The 21,858-nt window shown below is 46.0% G+C and overlaps 1 protein-coding gene across 1 annotated transcript; it reads left to right on the top strand.

Moving 5' to 3' along the window:
* The first annotated feature begins 94 nt into the window (after nt 1-94).
* On the top strand, nt 95-20,040 carry AMT (aminomethyltransferase). Its single transcript, XM_068252911.1, has 9 exons — nt 95-174; nt 5,577-5,747; nt 6,815-6,895; nt 7,115-7,246; nt 7,327-7,405; nt 10,432-10,577; nt 12,312-12,492; nt 12,863-13,018; nt 13,862-20,040. Exons 2-9 carry the CDS (start codon nt 5,634-5,636, stop codon nt 14,038-14,040), a joined length of 1,068 nt encoding a protein of 355 aa, XP_068109012.1. The 5' UTR covers nt 95-174; nt 5,577-5,633; the 3' UTR covers nt 14,041-20,040.
* The last annotated feature ends 1,818 nt before the right edge of the window (nt 20,041-21,858 follow it).

Below are 21,858 nucleotides of genomic sequence, written 5' to 3'. Positions count from 1 at the left end.
CAGCTGTAAGCCTGGCACATGCGCTCTGCGGGTCGGAGAAGGAGGCGGAGGTGTTGTGCAGACGGCGCATGCGTAGTGTTACTGAAGAAGATGCGCTGCTGGCTGCGGTCGGTGTGTGCGGGGCTCCGTGGGGTGTCCTACGGCCAGAGCAGGGGCTACACCGGGGGCACCCAGGTACAGTGCTGGGGACGGCAGCCGTGCTAAATCAAATAGCTGCAGCTTATCATTGCTCAGTGCAGCTGCTGTGATGGCATTACAGAAATACATTGCAGAGTGTTATGTGTTATCTGACTATGCACTGCACATTGGCTCGTCTTCCATTCTGCATTGCTTTATTATTGCTTACATTGTACTGCTCGGATATCACTTCCATGGAGTGCTGTGTGTTTACTTTGTGTCTCTAGGAAGGAACATTTTAATATAAGTTATACACTGGGAATCATTCAACTCTGCACTGATTGTACCACAGTGTCAGTAATATGTGCACGGATTATAGCATACAGTCATCAGCTACTACATTGCAACATTTGACAGCTGAAGTGGAAAACAATAACTCCTTACATCACACCTGTCAAGAGGTGGAAACATGAGGGGGCAAGTTAGGGGACCCAACAGGAAACCTTATAGGGAAATTCAGCTAATGTGATTGGGTGAATAGTGGCAACCTCTTGGCATACATATGAAATCGGCGCCGGTAGACTTGGGCGCAGGATACATTCGGTATATGGCTGATCCTGCTTCTGCACAAGTCCGGGCCCTGTTAATTACTATTCCCCCTCCAGGCCAGCATGGATAGTGGGGGAACGATATAATTCGGCTTCCAGCGATTGCTGGAGGCCGAATTATTGTGTTTTTAAAGGAACTTCGGCTCCGTCTTCTGACGGAGCCGACGTTACTCACTGAGCGCCGCTGTAGAAGTAATTGCCATTATAGTCTATGGCGGCGCCGGCTGCGCCCAATTCTAGCAGCGCTGAAAAGCACTGCTCCGACCTCTTGAACTACTAGATTTCAGATAGGTTGTAGTAAACTGCACCCACATATTTGCCCAGTCACAGCACTTTGTAAAGGTCTGTACACACCTTTGATGGATGTTGCCTGTCGGGGATCGGGATCCAATTCCCATGGGCGAGATCGATGGGCTGGGCTGCATAGACATGTATTCCCAGCATTAGAGGCAGAGGATCAGCAGGATAGCAAGGCAACTGGTACTGCTTAAAGGATACACAAGGTGAGTAAATAAAACTATGTTTACTTACCTGGGGCTTTTCCAGCCCTTACAAGTCATGTGTGTCCCTCGCTGCAGCTCCTGTCATCTCCCACTGGCAGCCAACCCATTCTTCTGTATACGCCCAGAAGACACTGACCCATCTGGGGTCGGTGATCCCCAGAGTATGCCAGACGCAGAAGGGAGAGGACTGGACCTGCGGCAAGGGACACGCGTGACTTGTAGGGGCTGGAAGAAGCCCCAGGTAAGTAAAAATAGTTTTTATTTACTCACCTTGTGTATCCTTTAAAATGAAATAAATATGGCAGCCTCCGTATCCCTCTCACTTCATTTATCCTTTCTAAGACGAGAGGAAAAAGGGTTTTTAATTACCTGGAGCTTCTTCCAGACCCCTGAAGTCTGACAGCTCCTTCAATGTCATCCCAGACCAATCCAATGAGCTGATTGCAGCCAAATTAAAGTCTGTGATCCCAGGGGGTGCGGCCTCAGCTTTGGGCCTCCGCAATCGCGATCCTGTATCTGGGAGCATTCAGCTCCTGTGCAGCTAGTTAAGGCTTGTAACTGCACATGCACATAACGCTCCCTGCGATCGGGAGTGCAATCAAAGAGACAGGGCCGAGCATGTGCTCAGTCGCGGTCTTACCAGTCCTGACAGCTTCTCGTCTCAGGTACACTTTAAAGTGTACCTAAAATGGTGAATAAAAAATTGAACTTACCTGGGGCTTCTGCCAGCCCCCTGCAGATGTCTGGTGCCCACAGGATTCAGTTTACCCTAGGCTCACTTTAAAGTGGTCTGAAACTGACATAACATTCAATAAAAATGTGTTTTCCTACTTTTTATTACTCATACAGTTATCATATTTGCTTTTGTGCACACCTAATATTGTCTGTTTACAAATTGCAAGTTTACAAAGTGTAGTTTTTCTTGCCCTGAAAGCTGGCATTGCATTTTATTCTTTTTCTATTATAACCAATCACCTCTCTCAGTCTGTCTTCCTGCCGTGCACTGATATCATTGCAACATAGTGCCGAGTTTGCATTGTTACGGTATGTGTGTCACAAGCCACTGTGCACAGATGTACCGTACATCATTATTTCCTTCTGCACTGTTATTACTTCTTATTCATCTTCACTGTGCAGATATTAGTGTTATGTGTATTATCCACCAGGGATGGAGGTGGATTTTGGGCTGAACTAGAACTTGAGCTGTCGGCTATCAATCATTAACCTTCAGAGTCTGACACGTCAAGTGTAAACTTCAGCCCTGGGGGGGGGGTTAATGCCCATCAGACAGCTGACAAACTGACACGCTGGAATCCAGATACCCTTTTATCGTACCATTATATTATTATACCCTTCATACACACGGATCAAAGAAACTTTAAAGAGTACCTAAAGTAAAAAAAAAGAAGACAGCCTGTCTGTTGCAGGTCAACATGGTGTCTGTTTTGTATCCATGGAGCAGATCAGATTGAAGAGGTTTTTTTATTGTAAATGGATACAAATCTGGATCTTGGCGGCAATAGCTTCAACACTGCAATGAGTGGCATATTCCCACACGTGCGCTGCCTGTGGACCCTGCCCTGTGTGTGCTGTGACTGCTGCTTAGCCTCCCTCCACCTGCCAAAGGTTCCTAACCGCCTCACTCTGGAATTTACTCTGTGAGTCCAACCACTAGGAGAAGCCAGCCTGTGTTTTCCTAGGACTGTCACACCATGCCATGCGATGGAGCTGTGTGTGTATAAGCCTGATTTACCATGTCATGCAATGGAGCTGTGTGTGCACAAGCCTGGCACACCATGCCATGCAATAGAGCTGTGTGTGTACAAGCCTGGCACACCATACCATGCAATGGAGCTGTGTGTGTACAAGCCTAGCACACCATACCATGCAATAGAGCTGTGTGTGTACAAGCCTGGCACACCATGCCATGCAATAGAGCTGTGTGTGTACAAGCCTGGCACACCATACCATGCAATGGAGCTGTGTGTGTACAAGCCTAGCACACCATACCATGCAATAGAGCTGTATGTGTACAAGCCTGGCACACCATACCATGCAATAGAGCTGTGTGTGCACAAGCCTGGCACACCATACCATGCAATAGAGCTGTGTGTGCACAAGCCTGGCACACCATGTCATGCAATAGAGTTGTGTATGCACAAGCCTGGCAAACAATGCCATGCAATGGAGCTGTGTGTGTACAAGTGTGACACACCATGCTATGTAATGGAGAGGTGTATGCACAAGCCAGAAAATCGATCGGGAGCAGTTTGGACTTGTGCACGCGTTACAACTTCCTGTCCGATCACCCATCGATCAGACGGGAAATTGCATTGTGTGTTTCCAACATTAGACATCAGGAGGGGACCACCAGCAGAATCCCCCTGTGCTACTGCATAAACCAGACAAGTAACAAACACAAGACACAAATGGTTGTGGCGTAGCCCAGCCTCATGCTCCTCATGTGCAAGTTATTAGCCTGATCTGAGCAGTAACCATTTGTGTCCAGTGTGTATACAAGCCTGGCACTGGAGCAGTGTGTATACAGACCTACAGCAATAGAGCTGTAAGTGTACAAGCCTTGCACGCCATGCAATAGAGCTGTAAGTGTACAAGCCTTGCACATCATGTCATACAATAGAGCTGTATGTGTACAAGTTTGGCACGCCATGCCGTAGAGCTGTGTGTATACAAGCCTGGCACACCATGCCATAGAGCTGTATGTGTACAAGCCTTGCACATCATGCCATACAATAGAGCTGTGTGTGTACAAGCCTGGCACACATTGTCATGCAATAGAGCTGTGTGTGTACAAGCCTGCCAAGCCACAACATGCCATGGAGCTGTATGTGTACAAGCCTGGCACACTCTGCTATGCAATAGAGCTGTGTGTATACAAGCCTGGCACACCATGCTGTGCAATAGAGCTGTGTGTGTACAAGCCTGGCACGCCATGACATGCCACAGAGCTGTGTATGTACAAGCCTGTCACACCATGCCATACAATAGAGCTGTATGTGTACAAGCCTGGCACACTGTGGCATGCAAGAGAGCTGTGTGTGTACAAGCCTGACACACCATGCCATGCAGTAGAGCTGTGTGTGTACAAGCCTGGCACACCATGTCATGCAATGGAGCTGTATGTATACATGCTTCGCATGCCATGGAATAGAGCTGTGTGTACAAGCCTGGCACACCTTGTCATGCAATAGAGCAGTGTGTGTACAAGCCTGGCAAGCCACGCCATGCAATAGAACTGTACGTACAAGCCTGGCACGCTTTGCAGTAGAGCTGTGTGTGCACAAGCCTGGCTCACCATGTCATGCAATAGAGCTGTGTGTGTACAAGTCTGGCTCACCATGTCATGCAATAGAGATGTGTGTGTACAAGCCTGGCCCACCATGCCATGCAATAGAGCTGTGTGTGTAGTACAAGCCTGGCACACCATGCCATGCAATACTGCTGTGTGTACAAGCCTGGCACACCATGCCATGCAATACAGCAGTGTGTGTACAAGTCTGGCACACCATGCCATAGAGCTGTGTGTGTACAAGCCTGGCATACCATGTCATACAATAGAGCTGTATGTGTACGAGCCTGGTACACCATACCATGCAATAGAGCTGTGTGTATACAAGAATGGCACTCCATGACTGGCAATAGAACAGTGTGTATACAAGAGACAAACTTAAACGGTGTGTATACAGACCTGGCACACCATGACAGACAATAGAGTAGTGCATATACAAACCTGGCACTGGAGCAGTGTGTACACAGACCTGGCATGCCATGACTGGCAATAGAGCAGTGTGTATACAAGCCTGGCACTGGCGCGTTGTGTATACAGACCTGGCATGCCATGACTGGCAATAGAGCAGTGTGTATACAAGCCTGGCACTGGAGCGTTGTGTATACAGACCTGGCATGCCATGACTGGCAATAGAGCAGTGTGTATACAAGCCTGGCACTGGAGCGTTGTGTATACAGACCTGGCATGCCATGACTGACAATAGAGCAGTGCGTATACAAGACTGGCACACTGAATGATTGTAGAAATGTACGCATGCAGGCCGCGCACATTACAGTAGCATTGCACCAATGTAAAATTCAAAACTGAAATTACATCACTCCTATTATTATTTCTTTCCCTTATATCATTATGTTAATGTGGGGTTAAAAGACACATGCTGGAGACAGGGCAGAGATTGGCGCTTAGGATGGAAAAATAAGAGAAGACTTGTCCCTTCAGGTTGGTAGGGAAAGGGGAGTTACTCAACCAGATAGAGCATAGAAGTCACCTCAGAATATCAGTGAGATTCCCCATGAACCCTTCTGTTTTCTCTTTCAGGTAGAGGCACCTCGCCATACTGCACTGTACGACTTTCACCGTCACCATGGCGGCAAGATGGTGGAGTTTGCAGGCTGGAGTCTCCCAGTGCAGTATAAGGACAGTCACATTGCTTCGCACCTGCACACCCGCCAGCACTGCTCCCTGTTTGATGTTTCCCACATGCTGCAGGTAAAGTCAGGTCATGTGACTGCAGAACACTACACCAGCTTTCCATCCTTACTCTTCAATGCATGAGGACCCTTTCACACACACACCTGATGTTCCCTAAAGGCTTGTTTTTAACGGTGTGACGGGCGCGACACACCGCATCACTGACGCCAATTTACAGTATGAAAGCAGCCTCAGGTGGCAGAATGTGTTCTTACATTGTGTGTAAGTTCAGAAGTTGAGTCCGGGTATTTGCGTATCTGGCAAAGGGAAGTTGTACTGCCAATTGCTGTCAAGGTGCCCATACACTCATCAATTTTTTCCACATTTGATCACTGATCCAATCTGCTAGAGATCGATGCCTTAACATCGCTGCCAGATTGTAGTTTACATTGATTTCTGTGCATGCCACAGGGTCATGGAGAAGCAGGAAAGGATTGATGAAATGGGGCCCTAGGCAAGATAGCAGTTTCTGCCCACTGCTAATGGTCACCTGGCTTTTTTTAGTAAGATTTAGTGGGGGCTAGCATCCACTATGCCCCTAGACTCTCCAGGCCCCAGGCAACTGCATAGAATTGCCATGATGATCCGGCTCTTTAGAGGGAGATGAAAGCGGGAGCACACAGGTTAGTGTTGCTACGTGAGGAGGGCACAACGGAGCGGTGCATAAGGAGAGTCCTAACAGTAAACAGGGAGGTAGAGATTCCACCAGGCTTATTGCTGGAGGAGGCACCAAGGGGCTGCTGCTTAACTCTTTGTGGCCAGCACTGTAACACTACAGTTTTGCAGTTCTGTCCAGTGTGAAAAAGGTATATACATTTTCCAGTACCATCCCCGGCTTGTTTATAAAAGATATGTGTGCCGGTTAATAAATGATTGATATGTTACATAGATTTTTGTACAAAAGTGGAATAATCCTTTACAGATGGAAGATGAGTGGCAGGATGGAATCAAGTCTGTGCAGAGGCAGAGTTTTCATGTGTGACTTTTGTTTATCTGACCTATTTGTGCCAAGCATTGATACATCAGCAGCACCTTGTGATGTACTGAGATGGAGCTAAATTCTGCTTCTGTTTCCATAACTTCAGACAAAAGTAAATGGCAAAGAACGGATTGCTTTCATGGAGAGCCTGGTGGTGGCGGACGTGGCAGAACTGAAGGAGAATCAGGTGAGTTATGCTGTGACAACATATACCCCCCACATTGTCTACCTTAGAGAAGGATTAACCACTTTGCATTCCAGGTTTTTTTCCCCTTTCAGATTCCTGACAATTTTGTCATTTCAGCTGTCACTATTGATACATCAATAACTTTTTTTTTATTACTTGTCACATGCTTGATTACTGTCCAGAGAAACCATTCACTGATGTACACTGTCTGGCCTGCAGGGGACGCTCTCTCTCTTCACCAATGACAGTGGAGGGATCATTGATGACCTGATTGTGACAAATACCTCTGAGGGTCACCTCTATGTAGTTTCCAATGCTGGCTGTGCAGTGAAAGACTCCGCCCTCATGCAGGTACCGCCCCCTCACCCCCTCAGTGACCCCTTTCTGCTTATAAACTATGAGGACTGACCCCCTTCATCTGTGTCCACCAGAACAAACTGTCGGAATTTAAAGCAGCTGGCCGTGATGTGGACCTGGAAGTCCTGGACTTTGCCCTGTTGGCCTTACAAGGTGATGTCGCTTTCTGTAGTGTGCAGGAGATAAGGTGTTAAACAGAAGCAAAATAGTTTTACATCACAGGTCCTCCTTACCCTTTTATGTGGCCCTTAAGCAGGGCTGTGGAGTCGGAGGAATTTTGGGTAGATGGAGTCTGAGTCATGGTTTAAATAAACGGAGGAGTTGGAGTTGGATGATTTTGGTACTGACTCCACAGTCCTGCCCTTGAGAGCTTAAAATGTGCATCAGTAGAAGAACAAAATTACACTACCTTCCCATCCAGAGGATGACCGTGTTTCTGGTTGAAACAATTCCAGTTTGAGCCCTGGTGCAGCAACAACCCATGGGACCTCCCTATGGAAATAGCATGGGGCGGCCGCCATGGATTCAATCACACCTAAACACCTTCCCCCCGTCACCTTCTCCCCACATCAGAGTAGCGGAGCAGAGTAATATTTATCTGCTCCAATGCTGCATTGTGTCTCTTCTGTTCTTCCCGGCAGCTGCACGCTCTATACTTCCTTCACCTCCAGCTCCTGATCACGTGACATGCATTCTGAGCCAAAGGTATGCAGGATAGTGCATGTGTCTGCAGGAAGATACGAGGAGACCTGAAGCAGCACTGGAGCAGGTAAATATGAAACTGTTAATACTCTGCAGAAGGGGGAGGAGCAGAGGTCCACCCCAATGGTCACTATAGTTACGCCACTTTATTTGAGACCGTTCAATAAATCCTATTAAACAATTTGGCCCGAGACTCACACTAGATGTTGGCCCCTTACATGATTGAGTTTGACAAACCTGTAATATGTTTGATAAAAAAGGGGGGGGGGTACACTGATCATCCAATACTTCAATTAGACCTGCCTAATATTGTGTAAGAACCTATTTAGTCACCCAAAATAGTTCTCTCCCTTGAGGAATGGGCACAAGACCCCTGAAGCTGGTTTTACACCAGGCCATTGCTTTAGAGGTATGACGCTCCACCCCCATTGCCTCACACTGCAAAGCAGAAAACATTCATACGACAGAGCGTGTCAGAGTGTACCGACAGGGTCCTATGCATAGCACCATATGCCCCACCTAGTGATGTACTCCCTGCTGGACAGAAAATATGTCACTGGGATTCCTGGGTTTCGCCATCGTATTTATGCTGTTATGCGCATGCGCGCAGCACAGCCGCCGCCAACAAATATAAAATCTCTGCGTGTCCCATTCGTCTCCCATTTACTTACATGACTTCCACCGTCTTCGCGGAAGTCTGACAGTAATGCGATGTTGACTATGCAGCAGGTTGGCGGCCAATCAGGAACTTCCGGCGCAACGCAGTAAATTTGCAAGGCCCCATTGCCTCACATTGTCGTTGTGTAACCCCGTGGCACTGGCATAACAGGGTAACACAATGCACACTTGCAAGGCAAGTGTAGAAGGGGTATCAAGGTGTTAATTGTATCTAGTAGTACAAGTGCCCATTCATTATTTGATTTGTGGCATCGATATCCGACCAATTTGTTCACATTGATCAAATTTGGCAGAAATCGATGCCGCAATTTGGCGCTTCAATTGTTACAATTCCCCCTCCTGTGTTCCACGTCTTTCTCCATTTGCATTCAGCGCCTGTACCACGTGACCACATCGGTACATGCTGGACACGTGCCCCCGGCGATGGAGAAGGACACGCCGGTGGGTAAGTGAGCTGCACCGCTTACACATTCGCCACACATTACTTGGGATTGGGGAATTCCTCCGCAAGTGGCGGCGCTAGGTAGATTTCCATTATAATTTTGTGGGCAGGTAATAGATCCCTCTCTGATCAGAGATGGATCTAGCTTATGCTCAATCTGGGAGCCATCGAGTGATGTGCGGCCACCTTATGCATTTAGCAGCAGATCCTTTAAGCCCTATAAATTGTTATATGTAGCCTCCATGGATTGTATACTTTATATCACCACACAAGTCCAATGCCACCCATTTAACTAGAGACACATTGATTTAATCTGAAAATGTGGAAGGGGTTCTGCATGTTACAGTGAGGCCTTGTGGCTGCTGATCCTAAAGAGGAACTCTAGTGACATATAGTAGAATGCAGTAAATTATTCTATTTTACGATAATTTTCCTGCAGCATCAGAAACACTTCCTAGATCTATATAATGCTGTGTGAAGGATATGAAATCCCACCCTCCCAGTGATATTACAGCCTAAAGGTGGCCACACACCATACAATTTTTAAATATCTGTTCAATTTAAGAATTGCAATTTATTTTTCTGACTGATTGCTCATATTTTTGAAATGTTACAATGTACCACACACCTATGTTCAATTTTTCCCCAATTATGATAAAAATGATTGGATACTCTGACAAAATTGCTAGGGGTGTATATTAATTAATTGGCAATCTAACACACCATGCAATCTTTAGAAAGATTGAAGAAAAATATCTGGCATTCCGGATCGATAAAAATCGAAGAAAACGAGAAATCCGATCGGATTTTCCAGTCGAATGAAAAAAAAGCTTTCGATTTTTTTGTTTTTGTTTTTTTGGGAGATCCGATTGTTTTTATCGAATTACCCTAAAATCGGATCATTTTATTGTATCGTGTGTGGCCACCTTAAGCGGTTTATTCTGCAGAATTCTCACAGTCAACAGACAATCCCCATTGATGCACCTACCAGTACCAAATACGTCACCACCGGTGACAAGTTTCAGCATGTTAATCAGGGAGAGGAAAGATTTTACAATGGGCAAACTCTGCCTAAATAATCTCTTAGGCCAGAAACCCACTAGGAGCGCTTTTCTGAGCGCTTTGCGATTTGAAAACTCTTGATTATGTAATGATACGAGTGTGATCCCACTTGAGCAATGTGATTTTATAAAAATCCCCCATAGCATTGCATTAGCAAGAGCTTTTTCAAATCGCTAGCGATAAGAAATCGCTCCTAGGGGGCTTCTGGCCTTAATGAATATTGTAAACAATAAGCAATTTAATTTATTATGTTATATCCAGTAAAGTTCTTAAGTCTGTAAATCTGCTGTTTCAGGCCCGTCCATGGCTCAGGTGCTCCAGGCAGGACTAAGCGACGCCCTTTCCAAACTGACGTTCATGACAGGAGTCACTACGAGTGTGTTTGGTATCCCTGGTTGCAGAGTGACGCGGTGCGGGTACACCGGAGAGGATGGCGTGGAGGTAGGACACAAAACCCAGAGGTGTATGGAAGTTCTAGGGTCACTCCTCCTCATCAGCAAGGCTGTACCAAGCGGAGTGACAGCTATAAGATGATACTTGTAACTTAATTTTATTATCTTTAAAAAGAACCTGTAAGAAAAAAAAAAAAGAGCCCCTACTTACTTTTGGAGGGTGGAGCCTCTGGATCCTAATAAGGCTTCCCTTCCTCCTGAGCAGCATGGATCCAGGGCTTTGCAATCCAGCGCAGACACAGTATCAGCTTCCCCCTTGGGCTCTGGCATAAATAGCTGAGCTCTATTGAATCTGCTGTTCTGCACAGGCGTCTTACAGAGCCCGAGGGGGAAGACGGTACTGCGCCTATGCTGGATCGCAAAGGTAAATATAGCAGCGTTCAGTTGTCAATGACTTTTAAGGGGGAGGCAGCCCTGGATCACAGGACGACAGGGGAAGCCCCATTAGGATCCAGGGGCTTCCCCCTACCAAGGTAAGTACCACCCAGGGCTCTTTCCCCCCCCCCCCCCCCCCCCCCCCTCACAGATTCTCTACAAAGATTTTCTGTCTTTCTCTGTGTAAGTATCGGTGATAAGAACAGTGTCAAAAAGAAGCATTCACAGGGGGGGGGGGGGGGGGGGGGGTTGGTTGGTTTATTACACCAAAAAGACTAAAGCTGGCCATACATTTATAGATTTTGACCCAATGTTACAAAAAGATTGATTCCTTTCTAAAAAGAATTAATTCAGAGGGAATAGATTCCTACCATACACTGCACATCAATTTCCAATAGATTCCAGCAGTGAAAGGCCATCAATCTGCCAATGCTCTTGCCCTGCCCCGATTGTTTTACATTTTCCATCATGTCCAATCGATATTTTCTATCGATTTCTTTTACTCATAATCAATCAAAAATTGATCGATCTGCCATTTGGGGGAATCGATTCCCAGCAGATGCATTGTGCCTGCAAGAAATTGAACAAGAAAATCGATGAGCATACGTTTCCACTAGTGCGGTGCGGAATCACCGCTGACAAAATCGCATGCGGATGCGATTCCGCATGCGTTTTTTGCCGCGATTTCGCATAGGCCGGGTATATGCGATTTTAACCATGTCACTGCCTGTGTCACTTTACATTACTTTCAATGCGAAATCGCACGCGAAATCGCGGGAAAAAACGCATGCGATTTCCCTATTAAATACATTGCCTGCGATTCGCCTGCATTCCACACGCAGGTGAATTCTGCAGGGTCTACCGTGCAGAAAAATCCTGCACATAAAAACGCAAATGAAAACTGACAAGTGGAAACAGTCCCATCCAATTGTATTGCTTATGCGAATCCGCATGCGTTGTCTGCATGCGAATTCGCGCTAGTGGAAACGGGCCCTCTTTTGCAAGAATGACATCTCTAGCAGCTGAAAACAATTTTATTCCTAGATACCTCTGTGGGCTCTTTTACGCTACACGTGATTCCGATGCAATTTAAAAAAGTCCTTTTTTAAAAATAAAAAAAAAAGTTTTTTTTTTCCTCCATGTGTTCCTAGCAGCCAGTGAAAATTAGATCAGAATCGCACTGCAATTTGCAGTGTAAAGGAAGCCTCAAGAGGACCTGTAGTCATATTAACATAATTAAAATAACTTTTTTAACAATACTTGTATATAAATGATTTGTCGGCTGCTCAGTGGCCTTCTTCCTACAGACCTGAGTGGTGTAGGTGACTGACGCATTTCCCATCCGCAGATCTCTGTGCCCGCTGACAGGGCTGTGGAGTTGGCAGAGAAGCTGCTGCAGAACTCGGAAGTGAAGCTGGCTGGTCTGGCGGCTCGGGACAGCCTGCGCCTGGAGGCGGGGCTCTGTCTGTACGGGAATGACATTGATGAGACTACCACCCCAGTGGAGGCCAGTCTGGTCTGGACATTAGGTGAGTGGGGCATTGGATAACTAGTCCTACACATAGACCTGAGATCAGTGGGACAACTCTCCTGGCACAAACACTGGGCTTGGGTGAGCATTCGTGGGGAAAAGATTGGAAGTGCTCATGCAAGGGATAATCAGGGATATCTTGTGTGTTGTGGAATCAGCCACATGTGGCTCCTGTTACCCACCCTACACCGTTATACTGGGACTGCTGATACAGTACTAACTGGATCTGTACAGAGCAACTTCCCAGTCTGTAATCCTATGCTATCCCTGGTCTGATCAGTACAGTGACTGGAGCTGTGCAGTCATCGTGATAGAATTCCTTTTTAGGATTCTGACCAGAGGTAAAGTAATGTTTGGTTTCTGTGCAGGTAAACGCCGCAGATCTGCCATGGATTTCCCTGGAGCTTCAGTGATTGTACCACAGATAAAAGGAAAGGTGACCCGAAAACGTGTAGGCCTGACTTCCGCGGGCCCTCCTGTCCGCCAGCACACACCTATCCTCAACATGGATGGGAAGGTCATCGGTGAGTGCCCCTTCTTACTAGAGTATTATTAGACGCAGAACGTCAATGTTGCTTGGCGCTGTATCTGACAGGGCAGTCTATAGGCTAAATAACTCTAAGGGCGAGTGTGTAAAAATCTCCTTCCCCTTACCTGCAGACTCAAGCTCACTGTTGTAGTAGCCAGAGGTAGCCCCAGGAATAGATAGTCCTCAGTAGTTGGTAACCAGAACTATTATGTATCCCCCCCCCCCTCAGCATAAGTATCCAGTATCCCCCCTCCCCGGTCAGTAGAATAACTACAAATCATGGTGCCCCCTGCAAACCTTTGTTTGGGCTCTCAATGTTCACATCCTTTCCCTTGGTGGCCATTACAGCCTGGGGGTCCATCTTTCAAGGGCCATAAAGCAAGTGTGGACACCATAATCGTAACACCCAAAATGAGTGTAGCCACAAAAAACCTGATCTGAAGACTGGACCCTTTATCAGAGGGAGTGCAGTAGCAGTTGGGGCCCCTTAAAGAGACACTGAAGTCTCCTAAAAATCATGTTTTTATTTAAAAAATGTGTTTAACATGTCTGCCCTACCTAAACCGCCGCATCCCTGCCACTGAAATCTAACTAAATCCCCCCCTAGATAGGAGTAGGAAGATTGGGGAAATATCTGGACTAGAGGCTTCCCTCTACTGAGGTATGTGATTCTTTTTTTTTTTTTCCTCACCTCAGGTACGCCATAGGTGTCTTTTATTCTAGTTTGGAGAGATAAAATAGTACAACAGCTAAATTGCATGGAAAAAAAAATAACACAAAAAAAGGTGTAAACTGAGCCACTCACCTTCCAATCCTACTTTTGCTGTTCCATCCACAGGAGAAGTGACCAGCGGCTGCCCCTCCCCATCCCTGAAAGTGAATGTGGCCATGGGGTACGTGGAGTCTGAATACGTGAAAGCTGGCACGCCGCTACGCCTGGAAGTCAGGAAGAAGCTTGTCGACGGTGTGACCAGCAAAATGCCCTTTGTGCCAACCAAATACTACACTGCTAAATAAGATTGGGGGCTGCCTCGAGTAGGTTATCCCCATAACTGACCACTGCCGCCTGTAGTGTGCCATTGTATGCGGTCTATCGAACAAGGCAGAGAGCTGCAGGGTGTAACCCGAAGAAGCCAATCACAGGAGGTACCCAAAAGAAAAGAGGATATTTCCGATTTCAGCATGATGAGCTTTAAGGAAACCAGAGACTATAAAAAATAAGTTTTCTACAAACCTGGGGCTTCCTCCAGCCCTATCCGCATGGATTGCTCCCGTCCTCAGCCTTCTGTATCGCCGGTACCGGGTCCTGTAACTTTGGCCAGTTCTACATATCTCTCAGGCAGCAGTTATGGGACCCGGTACCGGCAATATAGAAGGCTGAGGACGGCGTCATGGGAGCGATCCGTGCACATGGAGCTGGAGGAAGCCCCAGGTATGTATAAAACTTTTATTTTCTATTGTCTCTGGTACACTTTAATAACGCTCAGTGATTGGCCAGGAATAGATCCAGATTTACTACACCTTTCTTTGGCTAGAGAACATAAAGTGACCCTGTATATTTCTTACCTGTGCTATATCAGACCATAGGGAGGATTGCTGAAACATTCATGAATTGCATTTATATTCTACAGCCCTAAGAATCTTAGGAAATGTGGTCCTTAAAAGACAACTGAAGCAAGAGATCTACGGATGCTGCCATATTTATTTCCTTTTAAGTAATGCCAGTTGCCTAGCCATCCTGCTGTTCCTCTGCTGGCTGCCGCTAATATTTGTAGCCATAGATTTTGAACAAGCATGCAGCAGATCAGGTGTTTCTGACATTATTTTCAGATCTGACAAGAATAGCTGCATGCTTGTTTCTGGTGTGATTCAGGCACTGCTGCAGCCAAATAGATCAGCAAGGCTGCCAGGCAACTGGTATTGTTTAAAAGGAAATAATGATGGCAGCCTCCTTATCCCTCTCACTTAAGGAGTCCTTTAAAAGGACCCTGAGCAGAAGTAAAAAAAGGAAATCTGGACTTACCAGGGGGTTCCTCCAACCCCCCCCCCCCCCATAACCTGTGAGGTTCCTCTGGGTCCCCTCCATGGTCCCGCTGGCGGCTTCGTAAACCTGGAGACTTTCGCTGAAGTTGCGCATGCAACCCCAGGCACCCGGCGTGTCATTGTGCCCATCGCCGTAAGGTCCTGCACATGCGTGGTTCAGTCTTTCGAATACTGCGCATACACAGGACCCTTAGGTCGTCTGGCTAGATTACCCGCCTGTGCCTAGACGGCACATGCATGACTTTGGCTGAAGTCACGCACCTATCGGAGCTGCCAGTGGGACCACGAAGGGGACACAGAGGGATCTTGCGGGCTGCAGGGGGCTGGAGGAAGCCCCAGGTATGTCCAGATTTAATTTTTTTAGTTCAGTACCCCTTAGGGGCACATTTTCTCCTCTCAGGGTTACTGTAAAACTAGCCATGCAAAGGTTAATGTTGCACTAATACGCCAGGCTAATCCTTATATTACTGGATAGTGTTTGTTTCCGGCACCACACAGCAAACTCGGTTTTGATCTATTTCAGCAAAACTCTGTCCAGCATCGATTGAACCACAAGCATTGTACTGCTAGATCAGGGGTCAGAAACCTTTTTTTTAGCCTAGTGAGCCATAAACACCACAAATTTAAAATGCCTTTCCCTGAAAGTCATACAATATGTTTCAAACTAAAACGGTGCGCACACGCAGGGGAGGGCTCACGTCCCTGTTGCCATGGTGATGTGTATACAGTTGATCTGCCAGGCAGCAGAAGTGTCAGACACATCTTCAGCTTCTCTTTGGTTTCAGCAACATCAGCAATTTTACCAAGAGCCAGACAGGAGAAATACTGACTAACAGCTTGTACAATTAGCTAGCTGACTTGGGGGTTGATTAACTTTGTAGGACAAGCTCCACACACTTTGGCCCAATAGGCTGCCTGTCAAGTGACAGGCAGCCTATTGGGCCAATCAAAGTGCGCTGATGTCATCCTACAAAGTCACTGGACCTGACAGGGTCCAGAGTGGGACAATTGGAGCAGCTGTTCATTTTGGGGGGGAGCACAAGTAAATAAGTAGTGCATGCTACAGCAGTAGCGTACCTACTATGAAAATGTTACTTGCGCTGCTTGAGCAGTGTAGCTTAGAGAATCAATCCCTACTGATTTGTATGTGAGCCAGATGTAGCCATTAAAAGTATTGTGTAATACAAACGAAAAAACCACAGAGACACCGGGAGCCCCTATAGTGTATTATCCTTGCGATATGGTCAAAAATTGTAATTAGTACTACTCACAAGTGTGGGTTGCTTGAAGAGGCAACCACTCGTATGCGCAGGTGGAGAAAGCCCGTCTCCACTCGGTCTTTGCGGTTTGAGGTCGCTGCTCCTTAGAAAAAAGATTTTTCGCCACAATTGTGGCTAAAAATAACACTCCCACTATGTGGCTTTACCTATTTTAGCCATTAAAAGAGCCACATCTGGGCCCCGAGCCATAGGTTCCCTACATCTGTGCTAGATGCAGAGTGATGGCATGAACCATCGATTCCCCACTGCTTCTGCCCTGCCCCGCCCCCCTCGCATGGATATTTTTCACCATGTCCAAACTGGTTTTTTGATTTTTTTATGATAAATTGCCCATAATCAAAACCAAATTGATCCTGTACGTTGGGGCAGTTCATGACCTGTGAATTTCATTAGAGACCAAAACAGACTGAAATTGATTGGAAAAAAAAACATCCACGCACGGCTAGCTTTATGGCTGGCAATACATGTATTGATTTTTTCTGGTTTCCAACCTATTACATCAGTTATTGAATCAACCGGTCATCTGTTGCCCCAACCTATCCAAATCAATTGACTTTTGATCAATTTAGGACAGTTTATCGATCAAAAGTGTTATGAGAGATGTTGGAAAATTTTCATGTGAGGAGAAACAAGGACGTTGGGGAATGAAAGTTCATGAAGTTATTCTGCATCTAGCAGTGCAATGGATGCAGTTTGATCAATGTGCGATAAATATCTGCATAACCCTTACCAATCCTGGTTTTTGCCATTTTCCCCTGTAGGACCTGTGTTAGACTCTGTCCAACATCTGGCTGCCACTAGATAGCGCTGTTGCCGGATTAAATCTGGCACAGCGTCATCCTCTTCAGATCAAAGTGTTGGATGTCAAATGCATCCACCGCTGCATTTGAGCTGATCACTAGGGGCGCTATCGGCAGATCTAGTCCAGCATAAGGACCCCCTATGTGGATCAATGTCCGATGCTTAAATCCTCCCCAGCACTATGCAACGCCGCGTAATAACTAAATTATGCTGGTGCAGTTATAAGGGGGTGGAGCTACAGCAGTGCTGGCCCCACCCGCCTCCACTGATGCCAGGTCACCTACTTACTCTAGCACTGCTGCCACCGCAAATCCAGATCACCTATGTCCCCCAAGCATATTGTAAAGGGTTAAATCTGTTGAAATTGAGATTGCCATGTGGTGTAATCTTTCATTATCCAGTCTAACGGGGGCCATTAGTGGTACAATTTTTTAACCAAATTGCAATCTTTCGACTCGTTTTGAACGATCGTAACTAATTGGAAGGCCATTATCGATTGTTGACATTTACTGAACGATTCTTCAATTTCGATCATAAAATCCAACTTTCGGATCGATTTTATCCTATTTAGCAGTCGACCAGAGAATCGTTCCTTATTGATTGCCTTCATAAACGGTCAATTTTCTATTCAATTCGATCATTAAATTTGCATCGAAAGATTGCATTTGGTGAAAAAATTAATGGGCACCTTAATTCTAATCAGGCAGGGATTGCTTGCCTCGGCATATCAGGCTATAATTTAACCATGTATGGCCAGTTTAAGAAGCCATGTAGCTGGATTTATAAAATAAGCATGATAAAATCTAATGAAGTGTTTTATTGATATGGGATACACCCTGCTGTATAATGAACCTCAGTAATAGGCCTGCCTGCATTGGCTCTGATCTCCTGTACAATGTGAATATAACTCCTGGGCAGTGTAGCCATGGAAACAATGTATTTAGCTCAGGAATCCCGCCTCTCAGGTAGAATCTCATCCTTGTGCCAAAACCATCATTCTCACCAGCAACATAGCGGATTTACCAGTCTCTAGCATAGCACTTTGTAACTGATGTCTTATTTTCTGGATTTGTATTTTTCTATGTGGTAGATGATATATGAGCAATAACAGTATAATAGAGGTATTAAAGGACCACCCCAGTGGAAAAAGTGAGCAGTTAAAATCTGAAAGAACCGACAGGTTTTGGGACTAGTCCATCTACTCATGGGGGATTCTCTGGTTTCCTAAGCATTTCCTGGATGGCAGTTGCTCATTCTAACTGACAAAATAATGTGAAAGTGAGTAGGGAGGCTGGCTGGAATCTTACTATCTTGGCAGTTAAACTGCTGTTCAGGAAATGCTTTTAAAAACAGTGAAAACCCTGAGAAAGCAGCAGTGACAGTTTGAGAAGCTTTTCACTGCCTATCATCTGCCCATGAAAGAGAGGCCTAATTTTGCAGAGAATTGACTGGGGAAATCATTGTGCATGGGGATGGTCTATGAGGTGCAAATAATTTTGAATTGATTAGATTATGCAAATTTTGTATGCAGATTTATGCAGCTTGAAAATGGACCAATCGAATTTTACCTTTAGCAGTCTTTGGTTTATGGTCATACAAAATTTGCATAATGTTGCATCAACTTGAAATAATTTGTATCTCATTCAACATCCTTAGGGCCCTTTTCCACGGGCAGTTGATAGGCAGTGGAAAGTCTAACTATTACAACTTCTCGCTGCTGCCTGGCAACTGCTTACTGAGCGCACAGTTTAGCTGCGCATGTGAAAGGGCCAGTTCAACGGACAGTTGAACTGTGTGCTCAGCAAGCAGTTACCAGGCAGCCGCAAGCAGTTGTGAGAGTTTGAGTGCCATTTCACTGCCCATCAAGCCCGTGGAAAAGAGGCCTTAAAGAGAAACTCTGACCAAGAATTGAACTTTATCCCAATCAGTAGCTGATGCCCCCTTTTTACATGAGAAATCTATTTCTTTTCACAAACAGACCATCGGGGGCGCTGTATGACTGATATTGTGGTGAAACCCCTCCCACAAGAAGCTCTGAGTACCGTGGTACTTCTGGCAGTTTCCTGTCTGTGAACCTTGTTCCATTGTGGGAAATAGCTGTTTACAGCCATTTCCAACTACCAAAAAAGCATGCAGCAGCTTTTTTTCACAATGGCCAAACACTGACTAAATCATTTACACATAATTATTGTAAAAATTAAGCACTTTTTTTTTTTATTACATTTTCACTGGAGTTCCTCTTTAAGGGCCCATTAACACTAGAAGCACTTTTCTGAGCGTTGTGATTTGCGTTTTTTAAATCGCTTCCATTCACTTTCATTAAAATTGTGAAATCATGGCGATTTTTACCGCAATTTAATGAAAGTGAATGGGAGCGATTTTAAAAATTGCTAATCAATCGCAAAACGCTCAAAAGCTCTTCTAGTGTGGATGGGCCCTTAAGGCCTCTTTTCCACGGGCTTGATGGGCAGTGAAATGCCACTAAAACTCTCACAACTGCTTGCTGCTGCCTGTCAACTGTTAACAGCTGCCCTTTAACTGCTTGCTGAGCACACAGTTCAACTGTCCGTGGAAGAGAGGCCTAGTCTTGTATGGCCTGCTTTAGGCCTCTTTTCCACGGACATTTGATAGGCAGTGAAATGCCTCTTACAACTGCTTGCTGCTGTCTGATAACTGCTTGCTGAGAACATAATTCAACTAGCTATGGAAAAGAGGCCTTAGGGCTCGTTTCCATGGGCAGTTGAACAGTGTGCTCAGCAAGCAGTTACCAGGCATCAAACAGTTGTGAGAGATTGAGGCTTTTCTAAATCTTTTACAAATTAAACATCAATTGCTTCTTTTTTTAATCTGACTGCTGTCATACTTTTGTAGGATAATTAAAGACTTAACAAAAGCAGTGTGAATTTCTTTTTTTATGGCTGTATTTCTTTTCCTTTGATTCTTTGTGTAACAATTTTTAGGCAGCATGTTTGGAAGTCATGTTAAAGGGACCTTCTATTTTTGTTTAAAGGAAAGGGTCAGAGGGGGGGAAAAATGTATACTTCCCTGGGGCTTCCTCCAGCCCCTGGCAGACGATATGTCTCTCTCTGCATCTCTGGTGTCCTGGGATCCCCTTCGCTGCAGATGCCGACCTCTACTGCGCCTCTCCAATTGACGAGCTCCCGGGACATATTGGCTGCCAGGGGCTGGAGGAAGCCCCAGGGAAATAGATTTTTTTTTCCCTCGCATCTGTCCTTTAAAGAGACTCTGTAACTTCAAAAAGATCCCCTGGGGGGTACTCACCTCGGGTGGGGGAAGCCTCCGGATCCTAATGAGGCTTCCCACGCCGTCCTCCGTCCCATGGGGGTCTCGCTGCAGCCCTCTGAACAGCTGGCGACAGGCCCGACTGTGACTTCAATATTTACCTTTGCAGGCTCCAGCGGTGGCGCTGTGGCTGCTTTCGGCTCGGAAATAAGACGGAAATACCCGATCTCCGTTGGGTCCGCTCTACTGCGCAGGCGCCGGAGACTTGCGCCTGCGCAGTACAGCGGACCCGACGACGATCGGGTATTTCCGCCTACTTCGGAGCCGACAGCCGTCAGAGCGCCTGCGCAGGAGCCAGGAAGGTAAATATTACGTCACGGCTGTACGGAGGGCTACAGCGAGACCCCCGAGGGACGCAGGACGGCGTGGGAAGCCTCATTAGGATCCTGAGGCTTCCCCCACCCGAGGTGAGTACCCCCAGGAGACGTTTTGCCGTTACAGTTCCTCTTTAAATTGTTCAGCTTTATATATTTCAGTGATTTGGACTGTGTTAAAAGCAGGGGAGAGGAAGAGTTTAATGATTATCACTACAGTAGGACTCTGATATAGTAAACTCAGTCCTCAAGTCCCAGCAAATGTGTCTGTATAAATATACAATGTGACCAATTCTGATATAGTGAACTAATTGTCCTGCTCCCTTGGAGTTTACTATAAAGGGAGTCTATTGTATTCAAAACATATAGAAGTAGTTATTACAAGCTTAGCACCATTGAAGAGTTAATACGCTCGTTTAGGGAGGGCCCCTCTATCCACGGGCCCTGGTGGGGTTGCTACCTCTGCATCCCCTATTGCTACACCACTGACCACATTTGTTTTGATGGCTGCAATGTCATCACTGAGGAGGTCCATTGCCACTGCGAAACAGAGGCCTGCTATTCATCAAATGAATGGCAACACAATCTACTGTCTGGAAAAAATGTGTGCATTCAGATTTTTCTGTAAATGACAAACAGGTCAGTGTGAACTGACCCATAGAAAAATCAGTGCAGTCCCCTGTGCTTCTGTTTTCAGTAAGTTATCACAATGCAGTGCAGGAGGCACAGTATGAAGCAAGCCTAAAGCAGCTGAGAGTCCAGTGTGTGAACAGCAGTCCCCATTGTTCTCCCAGATTTTTTAAGCACTGAAGACACCAAGGAAGTGATCTCTTTGACCTGGAACTGAATGTATCTAATATACATTGCTCACAAAATCATTTTTCAAAGTGCTTAGCGATTTTCCTATACCTTGCATTGATGTGCAAATGCTCAGGAAATGGTGCAGGACCCAGAAAGAAAGCTCATCACTCATGTGAGAACACTCACATAGAGCAACATTTTTGCACAAGCACTAAAAAAAAAAAAAAAAAAAAAAGCCAGCGCTTACAACGAAATGAAAAGTTCATAGTGTGAACAAGCTCTAAGGCTGCATT

The sequence above is a fragment of the Hyperolius riggenbachi genome, chromosome 9 (genome assembly GCF_040937935.1).
Source record: "Hyperolius riggenbachi isolate aHypRig1 chromosome 9, aHypRig1.pri, whole genome shotgun sequence".
NCBI classification, from domain to species: domain Eukaryota; kingdom Metazoa; phylum Chordata; class Amphibia; order Anura; family Hyperoliidae; genus Hyperolius; species Hyperolius riggenbachi.
The sequence above is the reverse complement of the archived record's forward strand: the minus strand, read 5'-3'. Positions and strand labels throughout refer to the sequence as shown.